The 27,036-nt window shown below is 43.5% G+C and overlaps 1 protein-coding gene across 5 annotated transcripts in view; it reads right to left on the reverse strand.

The window, feature by feature from the left end:
- Window positions 1-27,036, reverse strand: part of STAU1 (staufen double-stranded RNA binding protein 1) — a 53,324-nt gene that overhangs the window by 9,153 nt on the left and 17,135 nt on the right. For 3 of the 5 annotated variants that reach the window (XM_075011477.1, XM_075011473.1, XM_075011474.1), the window contains 7 exons: window positions 23,673-23,949; window positions 21,183-21,307; window positions 16,103-16,259; window positions 6,092-6,230; window positions 5,181-5,346; window positions 2,260-2,358; window positions 318-548 (listed from right to left, as the gene is read on the reverse strand). In XM_075011477.1, the coding sequence (XP_074867578.1) occupies window positions 318-548; window positions 2,260-2,358; window positions 5,181-5,346; window positions 6,092-6,230; window positions 16,103-16,259; window positions 21,183-21,307; window positions 23,673-23,871 (1,116 nt within the window). In that variant the 5' untranslated portion in view covers window positions 23,872-23,949. Of the gene's footprint in view, window positions 1-317; window positions 549-2,259; window positions 2,359-5,180; window positions 5,347-6,091; window positions 6,231-16,102; window positions 16,260-21,182; window positions 21,308-23,672; window positions 23,950-26,670; window positions 26,805-27,036 lie in introns of those variants that run through there. The other 2 variants (XM_075011475.1, XM_075011476.1) reach the window with 2 other exon arrangements.

Raw genomic sequence — 27,036 nt, forward strand, 5'->3', positions numbered from 1 at the left:
GCGCAGCCTTGGAGGGAGGTGGCACCACGGAAACTGATCAACAAACTACAATGCCATTAAACACTAGAAAAGGAGAGAACTAGTTAGGGAGAACATTTTCCCATGTTTTCTCATTGCTCTCAAAGTCAATAGTGCTACACCAAGGCCAAAAGCTCCATTAAGAGAGGATGCTGGCTAACTAACATCTCAGTTGCAGCACTGGACTGCTGGTGATGGTTCAGCATTTGAAAAGGCAATTTATGATCAGCTTGGGAATGTCCCTCTCCTATGACACTTTACAAGAGTTAAATCTGAGTCCACCATGAAGTATTTTTTACCTTCACTATTGATTTTGTTTTCTTTTTGATTCGTGGCTTCATTTTCTCAACCATAGGAAGGGGTGGAAGTTTCTTCAGTTCCTCCAGGACTGCTATTGCAGCATTTTTCTTTGAGATCTTCTTGCTCTTTCCTTCACCTTCACCCATGAATTCTCCAACGAACACCTTGGTTACAAAGCTCTTCATATGGGGAGGACCACTTTCCTTGGTCACCTGTTTCAGAGGGAAAAACTGAGTGAAAGCGTGATAAACACTTATTAAAAATGGTAGGGCACAGTGGTTATAGCAAACTTCACTCATAGAAACTCTCAAAGGCAGAACACTCACATGAGGTAACATTCCTGAAACAATCCAAACAGGGGTTGTTTCAGTGCATCATCACTAAGTAGAATGGAAATCATCAACCCATTCCAAATTTTCTAAAATATTTGTATCTAGAAAAGTGTACGTACAGCAAGCTGTAAGCAGACTTCACATGCTGCAGACATCCACATCATATTTAAATTGTGTTTAGTTTTCAACCGAAAACACGAGTGTTCCTCTTTGAGTGTGCATTTCTACCCAACTCACATCATCCCATTAATATGATTCATATTACAATAATTTGATCAGTATGAAGTCATTCTTTAGGGTCAAAAGCAGAGGGGGGCAAACTGCAGCTTGCTGGCCACATCAGGCCTGTCAGATCATTCAGTCTGGCCCCTGAGCTCCCACAGTGGGATCTCATCCCCAGCCCCTCCCCTTCACCTGCTGTTGCCTGCAGCCTCTGCCTCAAAGTACTGGGAGCCATGGCTGCAGCACCACTAGTCCTGGTGCTCTGGCCAGTGGGGGCTGGAGAGGAGACGAGAAGGAAAGCCCAATGGGGTTCTTAGGGGGCAGGAGGGTTGAATAAGGGATGAGGGACGGTGAGGGACAGCCTTCCCTACCTGGCCCTTCATAAAATTTCTGAACATATGACATGACCACGAGGCCAAATATTGACTTCCTTTAGTTTAGTGTTTCTACTGTGCTTTTCGTTCAGATACATAGCACACTGCAGAAACATGAGGTACTGTTGCAACAACTTACTGGGTCTTTGAATGGACTTATTCTGTATTTCTACACACACTTTAAAGACACTAAATCCCCATATATTAATTGACAGTAAAGAGATGAAAAATAAATGAAAATTTAAACCCAAGTCTATGACAAGCAGACGACTGAAAATGTAACTTAAATTTGTCAGTGATACACAATTGAGTTTTACTGCATAAGAACTCAGGGGTTTATATGAAGAATCATTATGTCTTCTGAACATCACAGCAATATGATAAATTAAAATTTTAGTGCAAAAAGAGGTTTCTATGACAGGAATTAATATAACTTCTATAGTTGGGAGAGAGTGGGACAGGGAGGCAGTAACAAAAGGCAGAATAGTTTGTGCATATGAGGCCAATCATTCTGAAGCTAGGAGGGCAATTTTGAGGGAACAGATGATGATTCTTGAGGATTAAAGTCATATGGAAAGGGAACCTGTTTTGTGCAATTCCACATTGTGTGCCACTCACCTAAGTGCACAAATAAACAAATGTTCCTATAACTTGCCTTTAAAGGGACACTTTAAACACTTTCCTTTCTTAACTCTGATTTAAAAGAAGTTTAGTGCAAGATCCTTTCAGGATTCATTTTCAAAAAGCATGATTCATGATCTATCCTGCAATTGAATTGCTTACATGTGATATAATTTGCACAGGGTGCCAATTATGGAATAGCACTTTTTTTTAAGCTGTACAGCTCTGGAATGATCAGCTTGAAATGCACTGTGATAAAAGCATATTCACAACTAACATGAAACTTTAAAGGTCATTTTTGTTTAGCTAAAATGGTCACTTAGTAATTTTATATTAGTTTCAAACTAATATTCTAACAAAGAATAACTCTAGAACTTGTAAAATAAACATACCTCAAAATTCACAGGCAAGTTCCTTTTAAGTGCAATCTCAAACACTTGACTTATTTCAGATTTATTGAGATTTTCATCATCCGGTTCTTTTCCATTAACCTAAAAGAAGCATAATCATTTCAATAAAGTTCTCAAGAATTAAACTGTTAACAAACCAGTTTATGGAATTCATAAATCTTTAAGTTGTCTAACCTGTACGTCACTTTTCATGAAAATGTACAATACGCCACACGTAGTCTAGACAAAGACATGTTTTATGCAAAAGGCTGACAAGATTACACATTTGCACAAGTGCTCATTGAGGGAAGGAAAGAAATGCATTACAAAAGCAAATAAACTTCAAAACCGTTTTTGGAAGTGTTAAAGCGAACTCAACCATTAAATGAACTGGTTTCCAAATTGATGTGTTTCACAAATGTACTGCAGTCTCATCAGCTATTTGGAATTTGTAAGACTATCAGACAAGAGAAAGGCAGGAAAAATTTGAATTCCAAGTGTGGGACTGTCATGCATGATGGTTAGTTTCTGGGGTAGTCATGTGTTCTCCACGTGCTTCTTTTTAATCATTTGCATTGCAGATATTTCTAACTGGAGAAACAATTTATTATAATGCAATGCTCATAAGATGCCTAAAAATCAAATACTTGAGTCTAAGATCATGCACTTTTCCTTAGAAGAGTGCTAGTCCTGTGATGATGCAGTCTTGTGCACATCACATTATTTCAAAAGTTTATTATGGCCTTAACTGCACTAATGTTCCAAGCAAGGTACAAAGCTAAAATAACAATGACCGAGAAACTTGAGCTGTCAGTCATTGATGTGGAAGGGACCACAGTGCAGAGAAACAATGCAAATTTATTAATCTCTTCAGTGCACAGCACCATATGGAAAAGCAGAGAGATTTTTTTCAAAAACTGGAAAATATACCCTGATGAGACCTCGTCAGATTAAAAACAGTTCTAATTTTTAAAAAAGTTTCCTTATTTGACTTACTACCATCTTAAATTAAGATATTAAGCATTAAAAAACTAGTTTATGACTCACCATTTATGGTTCTACCACCCAACTAAAGAGAAACATCAGTAAACAAAATAAACTTGCCATTTTCACTTATTTTCAGTCAGTTTTACTTTCTCTCACGCATTAACAATACTCATTGTTTAAGTTACAAACACTCCAGAGGGATGTGCAAATTTCAGTGTGCTCCTCACAATAAAAACATCCAATATTTGTGGTTTCTTCAGTACAGAGACACACAGGTAAGTATTCTCAATGTTCATAAAGACCACTGGAATGGAATTGAGGCATATACTCTGTGCGCCATAGCTTATGACAGCTCTTCAGGCCATACCAACATACTAAAAGATTCATCTCTTGGAAGCGCACCTAAGGAGACAACCTAGTTAACACATCTGGCACTTAAGACCCAAAAGCAGTTGTCAAAAGGATTTTACAGAAAGATATAACACTTTTCTGATGCACCACGGTAGGCTCTTAATGAAAGACACAGAACAATCATTTCAGATCTTAAGCAATAACCCTAACAGTTCAGTGCAGTCTATCTGAAACCCTTTAAGTGTAGTAGCCTGTTCAGTGCCACCTCTGCTGATGCCCTTTCAGTTTCAAAATATCAACTACCACAATTGTTTTAACCACATCAAAATAATCTTCCTTAATTCCATCTAGCTTTCAATGCATTCATACCCTCCCTGCTTGAATTTTTGGAACTTAACGTTTCCCACTTAAGAGGGATTTTCCTCCCAGATTTTGTTTTACTGGACTAACATTCCCCCACCACTTGGAAGCACACAAGCGAGGGCAGGCCAAGAAAAAACCCAGAGCTTATTTCATAGATAATAGCTGTGTTATGATTTGTAGTCTAGATTCGCTCAAATGATAAAATATATATGAAGAATGTAAACAGCTGACACTTCACGGACAAACTGGGGAGGGGGAGAAATCACAAAAAATCTTTAGAAATATTTCTGCATTAATGTTTGCTATTTATTAAGGCAGAGATTTGCCAGTAAATGCGTAGTCTTTAAGTCTAGCACTATAAGCCTAATCAACAGTTTATCTGTGGCCCTGAATACCACAAGCTAATTTATTCTGGCTTCTAGTTTTTTGCTTCCAGTCCATTCAGAAAATAGAGTAATTCTCTCATTCTCCACTCATGTCATTAAGTTTAAATATCCGGATTCTCCATCATCCAAACTGACTTCAAGCATTTCTTCTTCACCTCTGGAGCCCTCATGTATCTTTTTTTTTTTTAAAATACACATGCTCAGTATGCACTGTTGCTCAGTGTAGTTATGTATTAAGTTTAAGTTTAAAAATTTAAGACAGAAAATTCTCCCAAGGTACACCTAGAAACTTACTCCCAAGCAATACACCCATACCTCTTCATGCATCTGATACAATCCCTTCATCTTTCAATAGGCTCACATTTTCCTAAGCTTCTACAAATGTCTATAGTGTTTATGCACACTCCTGGAAAAATTCCTACAGGATGTCAAACTCATACTGACACTTTGTAGTAGAGGTGTCTGAACTAAGTTGCCATTGCTTGAAAGAGATTTTTCATCATAGGTTTGTACAGCCCAAAGCACGCTGTCATCACTGGATAAAATATTACCAGTTTATCTGTTCCTGCTGCTTATTGCCTATAAGGGATCAGTCTGTAGTAGACAATGCTACAAGAATTAAGACAGCACAAAGCAATGAAAATGACCTCACAAGAAAACCCTGATTGTGTAGTTCTATTTGTGCTATAAGTGGTTCCATTAGATACTAGCGAGTGTTAAGCCCATAAAATTTAGTCTTCTAAAAGTGCAGTTTCTTTTTAAACTAGCAAAGGACACAACACTGTATTTCATCTTGTACCTCAATTCACACTTCAGACATTCCCAGGTTATTCCTACCTCTGGTTTCTCAGGCAGGGGCTCATTTTGCAGAATTTTCAGTGCTTTCGCAGCTGCATCATGCTTAGCAGCCTGTCTTGTTCTTCCTTTCCCATGAAACTGCTGTCCTCCAATAGAGAGCTCAACTTGATAAAGTAAGGGTCCAACAGGAAATGGGTAAAAGTACCTAAAATTAGAAAAGAAAGCTTGCCTATTTTAAAACCACTGGTAAGCTACAAAGCAAATATTTAGGGTTAAAAAAGATATACCAATGAGTCTCTGCAACTTGAGCTCAGTAATAAGCTTCCACAGAAGAGATTCAATTTGAATGCAGTAACTTAACTCTAAAGGAGTTTAATGTAGGACTTTTAAAAAAAATGTACAGTATCTACAATGTAAGGAAAAGTTAAACATTTCGATCCCTGTGTTTCAGAAGTAAATAATAGATTAAGTTTTTAATACGCTCAAATTAGTTAAGTAAAGGAACAATGGATTTTTATACACAATTAAGTATTTTAGACCACAGTCAATACTCATGAAAGCACACAGTCAGCTTCAGAATAAAACATGTCTACACATTTTGCCTATTTTACTTCACACCCAAGATTGTAACTGAGGAAATGTTTTCACTTTATTTTGTTAAATAATGCACAATTTCATTGTTTTGTTTAACTCCCCACTTCCTTGTTTCAATTCTTCCCCACAAAGTAGAGAGAAAAATTTAAAGAAATATGATTTAAGAAAAAAAAATTGCAGTTACTTGGGACAAGAGTAATTTCCAAATAATATGCTGGCTATAGTTGAGTGTCCCTTTATGGCATGCTTTAATTTCAGATGTTATTCAAATGGTATCTGCAGCAATGCACACACATTAAAGAAAGGAATCTCAAAGAATAGGGGATTGGTGACAAAACTGAAAAACTAGTACGTACCGTGGAGGATAAGCACCACCTCTCATATTATAGTTGTAGGTCGGTCTCATCCCTGTGTAAGGGTCAATAGGTTTATACATTGGTTTCTTTCCCAGCTTCATGCAAAGGGCATTTAGCTCCACTGTGGGGGTTACGCTATCTAGATAAACAGAAATACAGGACATAGCCAAGTGTCAAAGCAGAGTAAAATCAGGTGAATTCTCATGCTGCCTCAAAGCAGGACAGACTGGGACTAGATTGCTGGTGCCCATATCCCAGAGATCGGTACAGGTTCCACCCCCCCGATCCAGCATGATCGGGGACCTGTCCGGTCTCAGACAAGAAAATTTACCAGATCAGGGAAGGTTTCCTGCCACGGCCCCCAATCTACCACTCCCCCTGCCACTGGGCTGCTCCCCTACCTGCTGCCCTGGGGCTGCCTGGGGAAGCTGTCTCCGGCCTGAGCTGGGGATGCAGATCCAGCTCTGTGCAGCTGCCCTGGCCTTCCAGGCTGCTGGTGGATGCCAGCCCCAGCCCTGTGTGCCTGGCCTCCCAAGGGGAAGCTGGGGAGACACAGGCTCCACTGCAGTCAGCCCCGAGTGCTGCCTGAGAATGCGGACTGCACCCTCCTGCCCAGCTCTCTGATCCAGTGATGTTGCTGGACCACAGAATGCCAGATTTAGGAGTTCCAACCTGAGTGAATTTCTAAATATGAATATGAGTAAAGCCACGTACAAAATGTTTGCCATGTATGTAAACCTAGTACCACTATTGTACTAGTCTTGCTGTAATCAGTTGAGCTTTCTATGTTCTCACAAATAGTTACACTATTTTCTTTATACCACCAAATGTTATGGTGGGGAGAAAAAAATAAATCACAAAATATGCAAGTTTCCTCTCCAGGAGGTGCCTTGTTTTACATTAACCAACATTACCATCATCTCTGGCATTTATATAATGGTATAAAGAGGTACAGGTGTTTGTCTTCAGGAGCATCTGGCCAGGATGAAGATTTGCCATGCTATCTTGGAACTTTTATCATCATTTAAGAAATAAATGGCTCTCTAGTTTAGGCACACTGTTTCACAGGGTCCAAAATCTGAAGATAACTCTGAAAGTGGCACCCCTTTGTCCTCATGTGCACCCTTGTTCATACCTTTGGTATTAGGAAATATGGCCGCTAAAAACTTGGTACCAAAGAGGAGCCTGCTCTAAGTGGAATTCTACTGCTCAGAGAATCTTCTCATGACAATGGGCTCTGAAAAGAGGTGGGGGACAAGATGCAGATGAGAGACAAATGATCACGTATGACGTTGTTCACACATTTGTCTGTTAAACATCAGCTACGGAAAAAGTGTGTTGGGCAACCCCCAGAGTGTGTAGGGATTGGCAGGTGCTGGTCTTAATGGTTTACAGCTCTTGAGCTTCCATCAAAAACACCTAGAAAAGGGTTGGTGGGCGGGGGTGTGTGTGTGTGAAGAATCTGATGAGGAAGGTGTGGATAATTAGGTCTTTTGAGTCCACTGCCTCTCATGGGATGGCTCATAAGGTCTCTGGTGGAAGACCTGTTGAGCCATCAGTCTCCTCTTGTATGACTACTTATGAAATATTCATTGAGGGAAAGCATATATTTTTAGGGAGCAGAGGGCAGTACTGGAATTCTTATCTGTCTTCTGGTTAAATACATGAGTCTCATCAAAGGACAGGTCCTCAAGGGTGTTCGAAGTCTCCCTGAGACACCTGAAAGCATGAAGACATGACTTCCTACACAGTACAATGGCAGTAGCCATTGCCATTGAAGATTTATCAATGGCATCTACCACTGATTGAAAGGCAATCCTGGCATAAATCTTGCCTTTTTCTTCAAGAGGCTTGAAATGAACTCCTTTCGGGGGCAGGAGTCTGTCAGCAAAAATGAATATTTTTTGAATGGTTCAGGAATTTTGGCTTGGTAACTGGCTATCCCTGAAATGACACACGAAAGAAGAAAAAAACTCTGCTTTCTAAAAGCTGAGATGCTTGCCCACCCTGTCTGTTGGGGATTGATCAAGGAAGTTGCTGCCTTGATCTTTGCAGCGGCCTAGACCACTGAAGAGTTGGGGGCAGGAGGAGAATGCAGAAATTCTGTCCCTTTGGCTGGGACATAGTAGCTGCGCCTACACTAGCCGGCTATTTCGAAATAGCCGTGCCAACTTCGAAATAGCGTCCACCGCGTCTACATGTGCCAAGCGCTATTTCGAAGTTGAAATCGACGTAAGGCGGCAAGACGTCGAAGTCGCTATCCTCATCAGGAGATGGGAATAGCACCCTACTTCGACACTGAACATCGAAGTAGGGCACGTGTAGACAATCTGTGTCCCGCAACATCGAAATAGCGGGGTCCTCCATGGCGGCCATCAGCTGAGAGACGCTCTCTCCAGCCCCTGAGCTCTATGGTCGCTGCGTGCAGCAGCCCCTTAAAGCTCCCCACCCCCTTATTTCCTGTGCAGGAAGCTGAGAGCTCGTGCAGGCAGCAGCACAGCCACATGCACAGCCTGCATGTCCCTCAGCAGCCCCAACCCACCACCCTGCACCCCATGGCATCCAGCCAGCCCCCCCAAGTGCCCACAGAGCACCCCCCACAAGGGGACCCAGAGCTCCCAGCCTGCCAGACAGCGGGGGAAGAGGCAGCGGGGCCCCTCCTGGCCCGAGGCCGAGATCTGGGACCTGCTGGGGCTCTGGAGCGAGGAGGTGGTGTTCCAGGTAATGGGGAGTAAGAGGCGGAACGCGGATGTGTTCGCTCAGCTGGCCAAGGGCCTGGCTGCCCGGGGTCAGCCTGTCCACACTCCTGAACACATCAGGAGTAAGGTAAAGGAGCTGCAGCAGGGTTACGCCTGGGCCCAGGACATGGCCAGCCGATCTGAGGCTGCCCCCGCCGCTTGCCCCTTTTACAGGGAGCTCAGGGCCATCCTGGGCCCCCGGTACACCTCCTCCCCCCCGGCCACCCTTGACACATCGGCTGACGAGCCCCAGCAGGCCCCGGAGACAGAGTCCACCCCAGAGGCTAGCCCTGCACCCCAGGGGCCCCCCAGGAGCCCACCCCTGGGACACCGGAGGAGGAGGAGGAGGAGGAGGAGGAGAACGGGGCCTCCAGCGACAGGGGGCTCCAGATCAACCTCCCCTCCTGCAGCTCCAGCAGGGCGTCTGCCCAATGGGTGTCCCCCGACCATGGGAGCAGAGCATCAGGTATGTACCCCCCTGGTGCACACCCCCGCGGTTAAAGGGCAGGGACAAGAGACATGACCAGGGCCCTCCACACACCCAGATGACCATGGCCCCGAGGACAGCAGTGGCATGTCCCTCAGAAGAGTCCATCAGCCCCTGCCCCCCAGCAGGACAGCGCCATGCCCCATCCCTGGGGATGGGGGGGAGCAGAACCTAGGGTCCCCCGGGGGGGCGGGGGGGGGCTGGACACCCATCAGCAGCAGCATCTCCGGGGGACGGGGATGGGGAATCAGCAGCAGAGGGGTGGGAGGACGAGGGCCATGGCCCAGACTAACAGCTGTCTCCACTCTTCTTCCCCCTGCCTCTGTTCTGCAGCTGCACCATCGGAGGGCCCGGAGAGCACCGGCGCACTGTCTGTGGTCCCAGAGAGTCCACCGGGGCCATCCCACCAGGCCAGCCCCTCGGCAGAGCACGGACCAGCCCCAGGACGAGCCCGACAGCAGCGAAGCCATCTGCGGGCATCCACAGACCCCCAGCTGCCCGCCACCCTCCAGCGTTAGCTGGAGGTGTCCGAGCGGCCCCTGCAGGTGGTGGAGCGGCAGCTTCATCTCCAGGAGCGAGCGCTGGCCTGGCGCCAGGAGGCTTGGGGGGCCTTCATGCGCACGTTCGATGACATCGCAAAGCACTTGGCCCCCGCCTCCCCCGCCACTCCACCCCCCGTCCCAGGGCCTGCCACCAAGGGGGACCATGGGCCTCTGGACTCCGACCGGCCCTGTCTGCTGATTCTCCCAGCCCCCACGCAGCCTCGACCGGGCCTCCGGCCGAGATGTGGGTCACACCCCCCAACACCAGGCGCAGGACAATAGGGGGGTGCGTGGCCAAGGACGTTGCCCCCCAAGGCCTCCTCCTTTGGACTCATTCCTCCCATCTTTGTAAATAGTTTTTGTTCTACCTGTTTTGTACCTGCCCCCGTCCCATGTACATAGTTTCCCCCTTCTTCTTCTGTTTTAATAATTAATAATACAAGGTTGCAGGGTTTTGTTTAAAAAAATTCCATTTTATTGCACAGAAGTGTGGGGGGTGTGTGTGTGCTCTCGGGTTCTCTGTGGTGTGGGCGTGGGGGCAGGGAGTGTTGTGGAGGATGGGGGGGTGCAGTGGGTGGCTCACCCGCAGCTGGCCCTGCCAGTGTTCACCCCGCAGCCTGGTCAAAATGGGTCCGCAAGGCCTCCTAGACCCGGATCCCCTCAGGGTCGACCTGGCGACTAGGGGCAGTGGGTGGCTGGATGGTCGGCCCTGCCAGCCTCCACAGCCCAGCCCTGGAAGAAGGCCTCTCTCTTGCTCTCCACCAGGTTGTGGAGTGCACTGCACGCACCCACAACCTGGGGGATGTTGGTGAGGCCTGCATCCAGGCAGGTGAGGAGACACCTCCAGCGCCCTTTGAGGTGGCCGAAAGTGCGCTCGACCACCTGGCGCGCATGGTTCAAGCGTGTGTTGAACTGCTGGCTGGCTGTGATGTGGCCCGTGTAAGGGTGCATGAGCCAGGGCCAGAGGGGGTATGCCGCATCTGCAACGACGCAGAGGGGCATGGTGGTGTCCCCCGCTGGGGGATGTAGGTCCCTGCCTCCAGCCGGCGGCACAGGCCCGAATTTCTGAACACCTGGGCATCGCGGGTACTGCCAGGCCAGCCAACAAAAATGTCCAAGAGGTGGCCCCGGCTGTCCACCAAGGCCTGGAGGACCATGGAATGGTAGCCCTTCCTATTGAGGAAGCGTCCTCCACTGTGCTCCGGGGCACGGATGGGGATATGGGTCCCATCCAGAGCCCCAAAGCAATTTGGGAAGCCCAGGCTAGCAAACCCTGTGATGGCAGCAACCGGGTCCCCAAGCCACACGAGCCTGTGGAGGAGCAGGGCACTGATTGCACGGACGACCTGCAGGGGAAGGACATGGGAGAGCACCGGTGAGGGGTGTGCAGGGTGTGTCTGGCCCTCCCCCCGGGCTCCCCCCTCTCCCCCGGGTCCTCTTACCTCCATGAGGACAGCCCCAACGGTGGCCTTGCCCATGCCGAACTGCTGCCCTACGGATCGGTAGCTGTCTGGAGTGGCCAGCTTCCAGACAGCGATGCTGACCCATTTCTCTACGGTGAGGGCATGTCGCATGGGGGTGTCCTGGTGCCGTAAGGCAGGGGTGAGCCACTGGCAAAGCTCCAGGAATGTCTGCCGGCTCATTCGGAAGTTCCGGAGCCAGCGGTTGTTGTCCCACTCGCCGAGCACCAGCTGCTCCCACCAGTCTGTGCTCGTGGGGTATCTCCACAGCCGGTGGCGTGTGCAGCGGGGGGGCTGGGAGGGCAGCAAGGTCTGGGGCTGCTTCCTCATCCCCCGAGGACAGCTCATCTTCCTCAAATAAAAGATGGTCAGCTGCCTCCTGCATGGCACTGAGCAGGGCAACCACTGCTCCTCCAGGGGCGGGTGTGTGGGCCTCTGGCTGCTGCTGCTGGGGGTCCATGCTGCTTACACGGGGTGTGCGTGCTTGTGGCTCTGCAGACCGCGTGCTGTGCAGGCTGAGTGTGTCTGGGAGGGGCCCTTTAAGGGAGCGGCTTGCTGTTGCCCCGGAAGTGCTAGTCCGCCCTGTGACCCTGTATGCAGCTGTTCCTGGCACCCTTATTTCTATTTGGGCTGCTTTGCTGTGTAGACGCTCCCCTGCAGCGCCTACTTCGATGTAATGCTGTCCAGCGTCGACAGCCCTGGAGGATGTGTAGACGCTATTCGTCGAAATAGCTTATTTTGATTTCGCTACATCGAAATAAGCTATTTCAATGTAGCATCCCAGTGTAGACGTAGCTAGTAACAGTTCTCTGCTGTCTTAGAAATAAAGGTACAAGGGCAAAACTGCTTTAACCAACTCCAGGATGATTTCATTAAGAGGGAGAGCTATTCAACTGGAATCTGAGAATCAAAGGATGCCCAGAAGTTATGCTCAGGATTTTCAACTTCAAGAATAATCTGCAGCTCCCTTGCAATTCTGAGTTCTTGGAATTGCTTATAGGCACTGGGGGATGAGAAGGGATCAAGGCAACAGAACCACAGCTTCACCCGGGTATAAAGATACAACCTTATTGATTCCAGCAGAGCTGCTAGATCTGGCACATATTACTCCTCTTCAAAGTGGCCCAGCAAGCCCAGTTCCTGATGGAGAAGACCAAGCAGAAGCAGAAGATTGCCCAGGCAAAGGGGGAAGCCATGGCTGCCCAGATGACTGGCCGAGACTAGAGGAAGAACCCAGGCTATATCAAGCTGTGCAAGATCTAAGCTGCCAAGAACATCTCCAAGACAACTGCAGTGCTGCAGAACCATGTGTATCTCATAGTAGATAACTTACAGTTGAACCTAATGGATAAGAGCTTCACTAGAGGAAGTGATAGCCTCCTGAGCAAACAGGAAAAACAAAACTAAAGGAGCCAGTGATACCATCTGGCTCAGCAAGATGTGCAAGTGACTCCTCCCAGACACAAGATTCTCCTTCTGCTTGGGCCCTGATAGTTTTCATCAACTAGTCTCTCGCTCCCCTTTAAATTCCCAATTCAGTGGCCAGGCTGATCTCCACTGCCCAGTGTTGGGAGCCATTGGGCTTCAGTGGGCTAGCTTAATTCCTCCTTCATCTGGTGGTGTTAACTCCCATTTGGTGGTTTTAAACTTGGGGGCCAATGTGAGGCCTCAGGGACCAGTTATTCACACCCATGAATATCATTAAACCTGCCCCCCACAAAACTCATGAGCAAAAGTTTTCATGGACTTCCACTAGTTTATCTGCTCAGTGATTCTTTCAGAAGTTTGTAAATTAAAAAAAAAAAATCAAAACTTGAAAAAACTGGATCAGGAGGGAGCTCTGATTGCCCTCTCAGAGGGAAGGAATAGGATGACTCCCTAGAAAACTAGACTGACTGCAGGATGGTATGGGCCCCACAGCCACCATTATGGCCTATAGTAGATAGAATGGGAGCTGCAGAGGGTTCCCCCTGACATAAACGAACAATGGCTCCAAGGCAGGTGATGAGACAGAGGTTGATTCCAAGCTGTTTGAAGCCTGCTGACTAGGAAGCCATCTTAGAAGAGGCAATATCACTTTATCATGATATCAGAATCTCCTGAGCATCAGAATGCCAAGTCCAGATCCAGCTGTGGCACCCAAGATTCTGCTGGAGGGAAGTCACAACCTGAAGACTGAATAGGAGATAGACTGCTCCCAAAAACTGGATGGAATTAAAATCTTCCTTGAAGAAGAAGAGGCTGATGGAGAAGGAGGTATCAGACTTAAGACATCCTCAGAAGGCGCATACTTGGCTTTTCCAGGAGCATGTGGGTTCCTGTCCACCCACACCAAACAGCTGTAGTAGAGACCATTTGTACCACAGCTATGGAAAATAAAATCAGTAACGTGAATAGCCATGGATCTCTGATCACTCTTCCTTAGTGCCAGCAGATCTCAAGTTTCTGCTGGGTGATATTAGCAGCACCGTTACTGCCCAATCACATATGACGCCAGTGGAGCCCTAGACTTGTGGGCTTTCTTATCAGACACCTGAAACTTGGGGTGTATTAACTTCTCTTGGGCTGAGCTTCAAGACTTATTCAGTTTAAGCAGAATCCTACCACGTCTCCAAATCCTTTTAGGACAATTTATTCTCAGGCTTAGGAGAATGATGGCAGACTTGTAAGAATCAACTTCCTCACTCCTGAGTCAAACCTTGTGGTGGGAATCATGTTAAATCAGGATGATGTCCGGTGGGTTTTCTGGCTTTGTCTAACTGCGGTCTCAGGTCCCTTTCCAGGAGGTGCTTCTTAGGGCAAAATTCTCACCCTTCCTGAGTACAAATAAGAAATGTATGTCTGATATTACACCTCACTGTGATGGGGGCTTCCCTAAAGTAGTACAAGCAGCATTAGTGGTCACTGATGAAGGAGGAGCCTGGGCAGAAAGAATAAATTTTGGTGTTCATAGGGCTGTGCCCAGTCCAATTCCTAAAACTGAGTACAGGGGTTGGGAAGGCTCCCCATGACAGAGGAGCTAACATTAAAAACTATCAGATAAAACTTTAAACTCCATGAACTGCTAAAACTAGTTTAGAGATATAAATTCATACATAAAGGAATAAAACCAAAGCTTTGGACACCTGAGATTCTGATCTGGACCCTGCAAGGTTAGAAGGAACCACAGAGGCAGTCAGTTCACTGCATCATTTCTCTCTTCAATCAAAGACATGAGATGAGCAAGGAAGCACGTGGGGATAATTGGACATGGCTTTCAAAATTCTCTCCCACTGGACACACATGCATCCACAGTGAAATACATGAAGGGACAAACACTCAAAGAAAAATACGTAGTAATAACCTGCTGGTTATATATGAGCAGTTCCTCTATTTGCCTAGGCAGTGGCAAATAGGAAAAAATGATGTGACATGCATCATCTTTATGCATTAAATGGCCCAACTTATTCATGTTTTATTGTTTGTAAAGCTCTGAGCAAAAACAAAATTGATCTATGTGGATATAACGTGAATATCCACAGAGCTGCAAGGCTCCAACAGGGACTGCAGCAGTATGTCGGCCTGCTGTTTGCTGGAACCAGTACTCTGACCAGGTACCTCCTGCAGCATGGCTGAGCCAGACCCAGCTCTGCCTACTGTGGCAGGCACCAGGCTCATTGACAGCTGTCCCTGGTCATTCGAGTGCGTATAAGTGGCTCTCATGCTCTTGGATAGGGGAGACACACTGATGTATGGACGGGACTCCAACACTGTACAGCCCTACAGCTCTGCAGGTATCTGCCTTATATCTTTGGATATAAATATACTCATGCAGGGAGCTAAGTATTTACTTTATAGAGTGTTTCAAAAGTGAGATTTAGGAGAAGGTTGAATGTTTTTCTCTTTTATACAGTGGTTTTAAATCTGTACTAATTTTGCTGATGTTATTGGTTAATTACCAAGATGCCATACAACTTTATTGATCTGAGTAAAAAGGCCTGGACAGAGAAAGTACAGAAAAAGCTACGTCAAGAACATGCAGTAATGTAAGAACATTCAGCCTTCACTTTACCAACTACAAAAAATCCTTCCTACAGAAACTTAATGAAATCAGAACCTTTGTTTTCAAACATACAAGTCCCACATAAATAGTAACTTCGCAATATGAACCCTTTTAACACAAAAGAGAACTGCAATAAGTTTACATTCAGTACTATGAATTTTATGCATGTATTCTGATTATATTTGTAAGCCCTCATAAAATCCTTTGAAGTCTACCCGATAGAAAGTGTCAATAGAAACAAAACTAAGTATAATATCTTATGGAGTCTCAAAAAAAAAAAAAAAAAAAAAAAAAAAAAAAAAAAATCAGGCTTTCAGAATTGCTAAAGACATTTATCTAGCAAACCAAAAAGTCTTGTTACCTATCCTCACTACAATTCAATTACAGTAAAAATTTCTATCCATTGATAAGCGGATTTTTACAAGGATACTCTAACTGAAGTGGTAGATGGCAAAATCTGAAGCCAAACAGTAAACGTTAAACTGACATTTCTTAGAAGTTACTACTGTGCATGTCTAGGCATACAGAACAAATTACAATTTAAAATATACTCTGGTGGCCAAAAACACTTGAACAGTTCCACACTAGATACACACCAACCTTTAGGTTAAAATGATGGTCTGACTGTACAAAACCTCATTTCAAGATCACTAAGTCAGCACAATCTTAAGCACCTTATACATACCAAGTTCACCTGTGGGTATCCTACACAAATTTTTAAAGAGCTTGCCCTAGCAAATACCTGGGTTCTTTCCTTCACTGCGAGATGGGCGAGCTGTAGGTTTAGGAAATTTTGTCCCTTCCAAAGCTTTGGCAGCTGCTGCGTGTTGAGCTTTTTTAATACTAGTTCCTTCAGCTTCCCAGTGCTGGTCCCCAAGAGTCAGCTGCACTGTAAACACCTACAAACAAAAAGTGCAAGTTCTTTATTATAACTGACACCACCATTTCACATTATTTGTTAGGACCTCTTATGTTTAAACAGACCTTCTGCCACAACCAGAAAGGTTATTAATTACTAAGTACAATTCAAATAAAAGCTTATAAAGCACTGTAGCTGATGTTACGCTTCTGGTTTTCCCAGGTTACTGAATGCTAGCATTAACAAAAACTATTACAACAATATTAGCCACACAACTGCCGCTGCAAGAGGTTTGGGGCATCTGCCTGAAGCTTGTGGACAGAAGAATGTAGACAGTTAATGGACAAACTGGGAACTGTCACTGCCAGGAATTGATTGTATGATTTTAATGCATCAAAAGTGGCTCTCCATCTCAGTGGGCAGCAAGATTGTCATAACCAAGACTGTCTCCTGGAATAGCATAGTTTTGCTAACTTCACTTGCATACCTAGAATTTGTGGGTTGTGCCAAGTGAACCGTAGCAGCGCTTCCATTGGATGCGGTGGGAGTGCATGGCTCTCACACTCACTGCTGAAAAGCATGCTGATGGTACACATTTCATGTGCCATTGCTTTCCATGCATGTCACTATAATAATACTGGTAGGGGAAAAAAAAACTATGCAGATGCAAGCCAGCAGAATCTGGCTGCCTGTGTGAGGACAACAAATGATATGTCTTGCAGGCCACACATAGAACCCTGACAGGCCGCGGGTTGTCCACCACTGTTTTAATGTTTACAATGTCAATGAGATTCTCCTAAATTTTCTAAAAATGCAGACTGCTTATATAGAATTACATTTTCATATTCCCCAAGTCAGGGGTTCCCAAACCATGGTACGTCACCCAGGTATAAAAGACATTTCGGGGGGAGGAGGAACGCAGGAGAAAATGGGTAATGGTGGGTTTTATTCATTGAATTTTCATAATAGGCTACTCAGATGAAACTTTAAAACTCCGTGGGAATGTTATATAAAAAACGGCAGTTAACTGACTTCAAGATGTACCAGTGAGAACACGGAGAAACATACAGAGCTCTCTTCCAATCACTACAGTAAACTCTTTGATACCTGGTATCCATGGGACTGTAAGGTTGCCTGATAATCAAATATTCTGGACTCAAGCTGGATGGGTGGGTAACGGATCCTACCAGCTGTAGTCACAGCAGCATGGAGGGACGCAGGGCAGCACTGAGAGGGCTGGCCACTTCTCTACTAAGATGCAGTTTGGAGGAACGCATGGCAGCAATGAGGGGGCTCCTTCCCCACCTCCCCTGGGGGGTGTTGCTCACACGCGCTGTACGAACCCCAGCCCTGATGCTGCTTCTCTGCACTCCTATCCAGTGTCCACTGACCAGATCTGAACAGCTGTGAGTCATGCCGGTTATTGGCGCATACCAGTTTACCAAATATTGGTGTTTACTGTATAAAGCACAAGTTCAGTTGCCCAGCAATTTCCTAATCCAGGGGAGAAGTTTCTGAAGGAGGGTCACTTCAAGATTTTGGAAAGAGAACAAGAGCCACAGTTTTCTACAGAGGGGGTGTAGCGCCTGACGGAGTTTGGTTGAAAGAGGTGGTCATAACCTGGGATGTGCGGGGGGGAGGGTACAAAGGGTTTGGGTGGTGGGACTGGGGTGCAGAGTCTTGGAGGATATAGGGATGCAGAAGAGGATTCAGTCTTGGGGGAGGGGTCTAGAAGGGGGAGTAGGTCTGGGAGGGAGTTCGGGTGGGGTGCCAATGCCAGGTTCTGGCCATGAGGCACTTACCTAAGCCTCTCCCAACTAGCACCACTTTCAGGCAAATACCTTTCTTGCCAGCAGCCCCAGCCTATATGCCATATATGTACATAACTGTGAAATATGGACAGATGGCTAAAGACAGATAAGGTTAAGAAGAAAGCATAAATGATAAGACAGGCATAGAATCATAAGAGTAGGACTGGAAGGGACCTCGAGAAGCCATCGAGTCCAGCCCCCCACCCTCATGGCGGGACCAAGCACTTTCTAGACCATCCCTGAAAGCCACCTATTTAACCTCTTCTTAAATATCTCCAGTGATGGAGATTCTACAACCTCCCTTGGCAATTCGTTCCAGTGTTTGATCACCCTGACAGTTAAGAACTTTTTCCTAATGTCCAACCTGAACCTCCCCTGCTGCAATTTAAGTCCATTGCCTCTTGTTCTATCCTCAGAGGCAAGGAAGAACAAGTTCCCTCCCTCTGCCTTATGACACCCTTTTAGATACCTGAAAACTGCTATCATGTCCCCCCTCAATCTTCTCTTTTCCAAACTAAACAAGCCCAAGTCTTTCAGCCTTTCTTCATAGGTCATGTTCTCTAGACCTTTGATCATTCTCGTCGCTCTCCTCTGGACCCTCTCCAATTTCTCCACATCCTTCCTGAACTGCGGTGCCCAGAACTGGACACAATACTCCAGCTGAGGCCTAACCAGCGCAGAGTAGAGCGGGAGAATGACTTCTCGTGTCTTGTTCACAACACACCTGTTAATGCATCCTAGAATCATGTTTGCTTTTTTTGCAACAGCATCACACTGTTGACTCATATTTAGCTTGTGGTCCACTATAACTCCTAGATCCCTTTCTGCTGTACTCATTCCTAGGCAGTCCTTTCCCATTCTGTATGTGTGACACTGATTGTTCCTTCCTAAGTGGAGCACTTTGCATTTGTCCTTATTAAACTTCACCCTGTTTACCTCAGACCATTTCTCCAGTTTATCCAAATCCTTTTGAATTTGGGCAGCTGGGTTTCAGATTAAAGAAAAAAAAGACACACAAGGCACTAAGGAATAATATTTATGTTGTCCTTGGTTTGCAAAGCATGGGGCATGCCCCATGGGGGGACATGAGGGAATGTTGAGGACATAGCGGGGCCCATGCTGGTTCCCAAGGAGCGCAAGGGAGAGGAGCATCACCCGATCTTGCTCTGGCCTCCGCCCCAGCTGCCACAAGGAGTAAACAACAGAAAAGATTTGGGGAATCACTGTCATATGTGCACAGTTTTTCAGTCCAATATAGTGACAAAACAGCTGCTTTACACCACATGCAACAACTGCAGAAATTTTGCAATATGTCATTCTAAGTAAAGTGGGGTAAGGACAGACCTAGTAACCTAATTTTCCACAAATGAATCTGATTCATTACGTGTTAAGTTTAATTTTGATGAAAATTACAATGCAAATAAGTATATGCCTTGACTGGTATTCCATAATACTCATTTTTTTAAATGAGTTTTCAGCTTTGCACATGGAATCTTTGGTTTAGGACACTAGATAAGTAATGGAATGAGGTTTATCAACTTTAATAGTTTTTAAAATATTCACATTTTCGCATATTCTTCTAGGGCAGAGGTTTTAAACCCTTTTGCACATCCCTAAAAATGTGAATAAAAATGTTAGACAGTTCATAGATCTCAGGTTGAAAACGACTGTCCTAGTGTACATGACATTCATGATCACTACTACTATATAGACCTCTTGCCTGACACATCTTAAACAGATAAAAACATTCCACCAGATTTTCCTTGTCAGGTCTTAATCTCAGGAATCACAGTAAATGCAGTGCTTTACTAAGGAAGAAGGTTTAATTTTCAAACTCCTTTCCCTACCCTCTGCAACAGCAGAAACTTCGTGTACATTTGCTACAGCCTCTTAAGGTAAGCATTTTCGTGCTAATAGCAGACATTCAAGAAATGAAGTATTTAATACAACCTGCCAAAATGTCAATAGAATATTGTGGCACAGAATGTACATAAATGGGTCCAGGCAATGTAATATTTTTAAACCACAAGTGCCACTAATTCCATAGGGGACTGAAGACTTTAATACTAAAGTAATTTATTTCAAAGTGGATTAATGCCCTATGAGGTTCCACTGTATTGAATATTTGCAGTTAAGTGAAATTTACTAAAATGTTGCTCTCAGTCATCTGGAAAGCAGGATTCCAGTAAATTGCACTTCACTGTCAGTTACAACGTGGTAGTAGCAAATAAATGAGATGTGTGAGAGCCACTCAAAAAAGTAAATCTGAACACCGAGGGCCTTTAGGCATTATTTCAGACTGTTTAATAGTCTATTCTCCAGCATTAAAAGTTGTTATAGCACTCCTAATGCATTGCATTACCTGAAAAAGGTGAAGCAATCTGTAGAAAGCTAGCACTGGAAATGCTCTATTTTAATACTGACACTTCGTAGAATGCAGCAAAAATTCCCCATATTCTCTCCAGTCTGATTTTACTAAAAGCTTTGCAAAGATTCACTTCAGACAATTCTCACAAACAAAACAGTTCCAGCAGGAGTAGCAACTCCTGTTACATACAAACTTCAGCCATCTTTACTGAATCTGAAGGTATCATATTTTTGGGGAAAGGGGGAAACTGAATTTAGCTCATTTTAAAATAAAATCACAGTTAAGTAGGAACACCATGGGAAATTTCAGCAGACAGGGCATATTTGTAACAATTAAAAGTTGGGTATTATAACAAACCGATTGCTAATTCATGCTCCATTGAACACTGTATGTTAAAGCTATGACCGCAATGCAAACAAAAACAGTAAGTAGTGTACATTTAAGGGTAAGTCTCAAAAACGTTAATGCTTCATGTGCAATAACTACAGTAAACAGTAGGTTTCCAGTAGAGTGCTTTAAAGACAATTAATTAGCATTGGAGAAGTTTTAACCAATGGAATAACACTCCCTGCTCAACATAAATATGTTGCAGCGTACCCAATAGGCCTCCACAATAAAAACTGGACAGGCAATTGGAAACCACCTAAGGTTTTAATTTTTTAGTATGCCATTAAACTACATGTAATTCGACTGCTGTCGATTACTTTTACTTTGCACAATTTGGCAGCCATTTTGCGTGTCCACTCATAAAAGTTACTTGAAGGCGTAAATGAACAGTATTTACCTTAGAGTGAGCTGGACCTTGCTCGCTCAAAAGCTTATACTCAGGCTGAATCTTGTTGAAACGGGCTAACTCATTCACAAGACACATTGGGGTTTTCTCTTTGGGGTTTGCCATGTTAGAAGGAGCTGAATTATAAGACAAAAAAAGTCACAAATTAGACCATAATTAAGATTCCAGAATTTAAAAAGTTACCATAGATTCAAACACTTAATTTTCTGTGCCTTTGAGGAAGTACTGATAGCAGCTTGCAATCCATGCTGGTTCAGGGGAACATATTACTTCATTGTCAGGTACTTGCTGGGATAGAGACCGCTAACCGTATCTTCACTGGTTTGAGACATAAGTGGATTTGGGGATCTCTAACAGTAGTGTACAGAATGGAGGGCATGATTTAATTTCAAGATCTAAAAGCAAATGCCATAATTGGGACAGCAACGAAGGATCAAATGGAAATTTGCTTTCACACATCTACCCAAGTACGTGTCAATCTGGATTAAAGTTTAGGAGGCTGAGGCTTCAACTCTGACCTATGCAATATGCATTCAATATTCCTTAACTGTGCACAATGTTCTTTTTGGACAATTTCAGAAGGTCAGTTATTACTGGTCTTTTTGTTTCTTCATTTGGGAAACTATTTTCCTGTGTTATTCTGGTTTGTATTCATTTTTCCTCCACACAAAAGTCTAAGTTACCTTAAGTAAATTAAAATGATTCATGTAAGCCAAATTAGTCTTTTCACATGCATTTAATTTAGTTCCCTAGCTTTGTCATTCTTTCTAACTTCTTTCCCATGTAAACCCTTGTTAAGTATCCCCCCCATTGAAAAAGTATGATCCTTATGCTATTCGTTATCCAAGTGCTGCTTTCAGGAAGGGGAAAAATCAGATGCACACTAACAAAATAGGGAATAACTAGTCAGGCAGTAGCACTACTGAAAATGATCATGGGGTTATAGTGGATCACAAACTGCATGCTTTAATAGTGCAACAAAGTTGCAAAAAAGATTAATATTTTGGGGGTGTATTAACAGGCTGCAGAACATGGGAACTAACTGTCTCACTCTACTCAGCACTGGTACAGCCTCAGGTAAAAGGCTGTGTCCAATTCTGGGTGCCACATTTTAGGAAGAACGTGGACAAAGGTTTAGAAAACAAAACCTATGAGGAAATCTTTAAAAATTGGGTATGCTTAGTCTTGGGAAAGGAAGACTAACTGTGGGTAGGGGTGAAGAAGAAACCTAAGAACAGTCTTTGAACATGTTAAGGGCAGTTACAACAATTGTTGTGATCAACAGTTTTCCATGTCCACTGAAAGTGGTGCAAGAAGTAATAGGGTTTAAATCTGCTTTGCTGAAGATATAAGTCAGATATTAGGGGGAAAAACTTGCTAAATATAAGCACAGTTAAACTAAATTAATCTTTCAAGGGAGGGTGTCTTTAAGAACATTTTAAACAAATCTCTCTTAGGGATGGTCTAAGGTCCAGTCCTCAGCACAAGCGGCTAGATTAGATCAGTGGTTCTTAATCTTTCCATATCTATTTTACTCATCTCAGGAATCTGATTTGTCTTGCACATCTCAAGTTTCATTTCACTTAATTACTTCATTACACAATTAGACATAACACTAAAAAGTATCACGGTACATTATTTCTGAAAAATTGTTTACTTCATTTTTACCATGTAATTATAAAGTTAATGTATGCATTTGTGTGTGTGCGTGTATATTATATATATATATATATATATATATATATATATATATATATATATATATATGAGTAATTACATTTCGTTGTATAAAGGAGCTGTTGTCTGGAAGAAATTTTAGTCTGTACTGACTTTGCCATTTCCTTTTATATAATCTGTTGTAAAACTAAGCAAATCTAAATGACCTTTTGCACCCTTTGAAAAGCCTCTATGTACCCCTGGTTGAGAAGCACTGGCCTAGATGACCTCTCAAGATCCCCTCCAGTCCTAAATTTCTACCTTCATTAACTGGTTTATTGAGAATAAAGAAATGTAGTCAGATACCAAGGGGCTTTGGCATTATTACTTGTAGACATTCTTTTTGATCTGGAAAGAAACAGCATTGCTAAAATGACAGAAGAGGTTTGCTCATGCACCAATCCTCCTGCTGGTACATGTGATTTGAAGACATGAAGTCAGTTTAAAATATTGTACTTAAAGAATATGTTCTGTGAAGAACATTGATTAAAATGCTGCTGTCAATTCATTCAACAAAATCATCTAGTTATTTTAACAGATTTTTAACTAATTCTCTTAAGCCTTTTGAAATCTATTTTTAGATTGGTTCATTTTAAATGAAATTGTCCTATGATTTTAAGACAGGGATAAACGTGAAAGCTAATGCAGATGGCAAATACAGCTTTTAGAGTAATGGCTATAAAACAATTTTTATGTCAGCAACCTGCTCCATCCGAAAACCGAATGAGGCTAAGAAATATAGATATTCATCATCAACATGCTTACCTGCAGCTGCATTGGTGGAGGTAACAGATGCAGAGGGTAAAGCAGAGTTTTGAAGAGGTCTACCTGCATTTTCAGAAGGCAGAGAACTAGTAGTACAAGGAATACTCAAAGGCTGCGAAAGAGATTGATTCTTATTCAATATTTGGCTCCCTGAAAGAGCAGAAGATGGATTCTGAATTTGAACTTGAGACATGTTCATTTGTAACCAAAGCGAATTACTGCAGGCAGACAGCTTTGAAGGAAGATTAATTTGGTGCAATGGAGCCTAATGGTCTACCTAAAAGTAGTAAGGAAGAAGAAGAAGAAAAAAAAAGATTAAACCAAATATTTAAATTCCAATAATTCACAGACAGGAACATCAGTAAGTATAAAGTGTTTATAACTGGACATAATTAGATTTATCTGTTATTAAAAAAGGAGTTCAAATATTCTTCAAGCAGCTCATTACTTCCATTTTGAACATAAAAAATACTCCTGCAACTCAACAACTTTAAAATATTTTAAATACATAAGCTTCACATTGATTCAGTGTCCTTTATGCTAGTTTACCACGACTTAACCACCCATATTTCATACATCGTTGAATCCACTTTGAAAATATATCCAGCAACCTGAAATGATTTACTGCTACTATACACAACAGCTTAAATTTCAAAATTATATTATGTTTCAGCTTTATTTTTCAGAATTAAAGTTTATAATTTAAAAGGTAAGTAATAATGTGGTCTTTTTAACAGAACAGTTGCTCAAAGTATATGCCAGCACAATCAGATTTGATTCAGACAGGAAACATACTGTGGCTTTCACTGAATACAGTAAAGTCTTGTTTAACTGGTATTTGATTAACCAGCACACCCAAATAACTGATATAACTCACAGCTGGGCAGATCTGGTACGCGGACACCAGGTGGGAGTGTGGAGAAGCTGCATCAGGGCTGGGGTTTGTACAGAGTGCGAGACCAACACCCCTGGGGGTGGGGGGATGCAGCCCACTCATTGCTGCCGTGCATCCCTCCAAGCTGCATCTTTTAGTGCAGCCGGCAGGAGAAGCGGCATCAGGACTGAGTTTTGTACACAGAGAGGGAGAGCAGCTCCACACCCACAAGGGAGGGGGCCAGCCCTCTCAGTTCTGCCCTGCATCCCTCCATGCTGCTCTGAGTGCAGCTGCAGGATCCTCTGCTCGCCTACCCACCACAAGTACTCTCTATTATCCAGAATATTTGATTTTTCTGCAACCTCTTGGTCCTGTGGATGCCGGATAGCACAGAGTTTACTTTATGTCACTTTTTATCTGTAAGTCGCAGTATTCAGCACTAGCAGACTGACTCTACAGTGGACGCTCTCAAACTGTGGGTTGGGACCCCAAAGTGAGTTGTGACTCCATTTTAATGAGGTCACCAGGCCCAATGTTCGACATGCTAAGATTTGGGGCTGAAGGCCAAGCTTGAGCTCCACCTCTGCCTGGGGTGGTGGAGCGTACGCTGTGGCCTCCTTCTTCCCTCCACTTCAGGCAATAGTAATTGGGCTGCTCAACCCCCCGGCCCCTTAAACCCTTAGTCTTGTAATAACTAAGTCAGAAGGACACTGCAATACAATGTGAAGTTTAAGAACACCTGTTTTACAGGTCGTCTTCAAAGTATGTTTGTTTTATCTCCAAACAGTAAAAATGTCCAAAAGCAATACAGATAACGCACAAATGTCTACAGGAGAAACACAAAATAAAAGGGGTCCAACAGAAATAATCTAGGTAACTAGAGTTCAGCATATAATATACAGAGATAACATTCCAAAGGGATACATACTTGAATTAGGTGCCGCACTCACTGTTCATACATTAGAATAGCACTGTTTAGTTTTATGGACCTCTAGCCAAATGCTAGAATTACTCTTAAGCTTCTATTTGTATTAGACATAAGCTCTGAGTGACAAACATATACAAATAACAATAAATACTATACATGGTGGCACTTTCCTCTAACAAGTTAGTAGCAGCATTCTGCTTTTCATGGATGCAACATAACATTCATGCCCAGATTGGTCAGCTTAAATATATGCTAACAAACTGAGCCTGAAGATTATATCTGCCAGAGCCAACAGCCAATATCCTTGTACCAGCCATCCTGTAATTTACTGGTTCAAAGCAAGTGTTTACTGCAACGTTTACTATTAATGTATTTTTACACACCATTCCCAATTGCAGATTTCTATAAAACCTAGCTAGCTGGCTAAGTTTTATGCCTGTATAACTTTAAGATGAAGAATACAAGTGAAACTGCTCATCTGGAATCCATCAAGGTACGTCTACTAGCAATATAATTATCCACATTCTGTGGGCTTCAAATTCTGAGCCTGTGAAGAGACCTTCCAAATTTAAGAAGGAAAGACGGATGACTCAAAGGGAATATCTACACTGCAAACTATTGGAAGTGGCTACATGCCACAATGAAAAGCAAGCTGCATTCCTACTGCTGCATGCAAACTGTGGGTCAGGACCCCAAAGTGGATTCTAACCCAATTTTAATACGGTTGCCCTGGCTGTAGAGACTTGCTGGGACCAAAACTGAAATCTAAGCCCCACAAACTGGGACGAAAGTCAAAGCCCAAAAATTTCCACCCTGGGCGATAGGGTTCAACTTACAGGCTCCTTGCCTGGCGCTCAAGACTTTGGGCTTTGCTCCCCCCTGCGTGGTCAGTGGGACTAAGGCTTTGACACCCTCTCCCCTTGGGCAACAGAGCTTGCATCAGTGTAGATGTACCCAAGTAATCCTTTTAGCTAACGCTAACAAAAAATTAAGCCTGCAGTGAGAACCTGTGCTCATGAATATACACCACGAGCTTTAAAAAGAAAACTTCTAGAAGGCAAAGTGATAATTTTGCTAATTTAAACTTCCTCTGCTAATCCAGCAGATTGAAAGTCATGTAATATTTCAATACTTGTATTTGATGGCATTTCTAATAAATGGATTTCAGATAACTGTTTCTGTTCTACTAAACTCACTGATTTTGATGCTCCTCTTCATATTCCTAAACTTTTTTGGTGCATCTCCATTAAGTTCCCTTTAAATACTCTTGATTCTGATTCCATGCCTCAAAAAAGGTACTCCTTGTTTCTTTATCTACAAATCGATCATGAATGAATTAGGTTTGGACAACTAGCAGTCATATCCTATGTATGTATCTTTCCTGATGTTTGTAAAAGTTACTCTGGCAAGAAAGTGGGAGCATCCATTCTCACCTGAAAGACAAAATATGTTTTTCATATTTGCTAAGAATGGTACTTTGAAGACTATCATAATACTGGTGTTACAAGCTTACATGGAGTTTCTTTCTGGGATTAATGGTTACCTTTACTTATTATTTATGT

The sequence above is a fragment of the Carettochelys insculpta genome, chromosome 17 (genome assembly GCF_033958435.1).
Source record: "Carettochelys insculpta isolate YL-2023 chromosome 17, ASM3395843v1, whole genome shotgun sequence".
Lineage (NCBI taxonomy): Eukaryota > Metazoa > Chordata > Testudines > Carettochelyidae > Carettochelys > Carettochelys insculpta.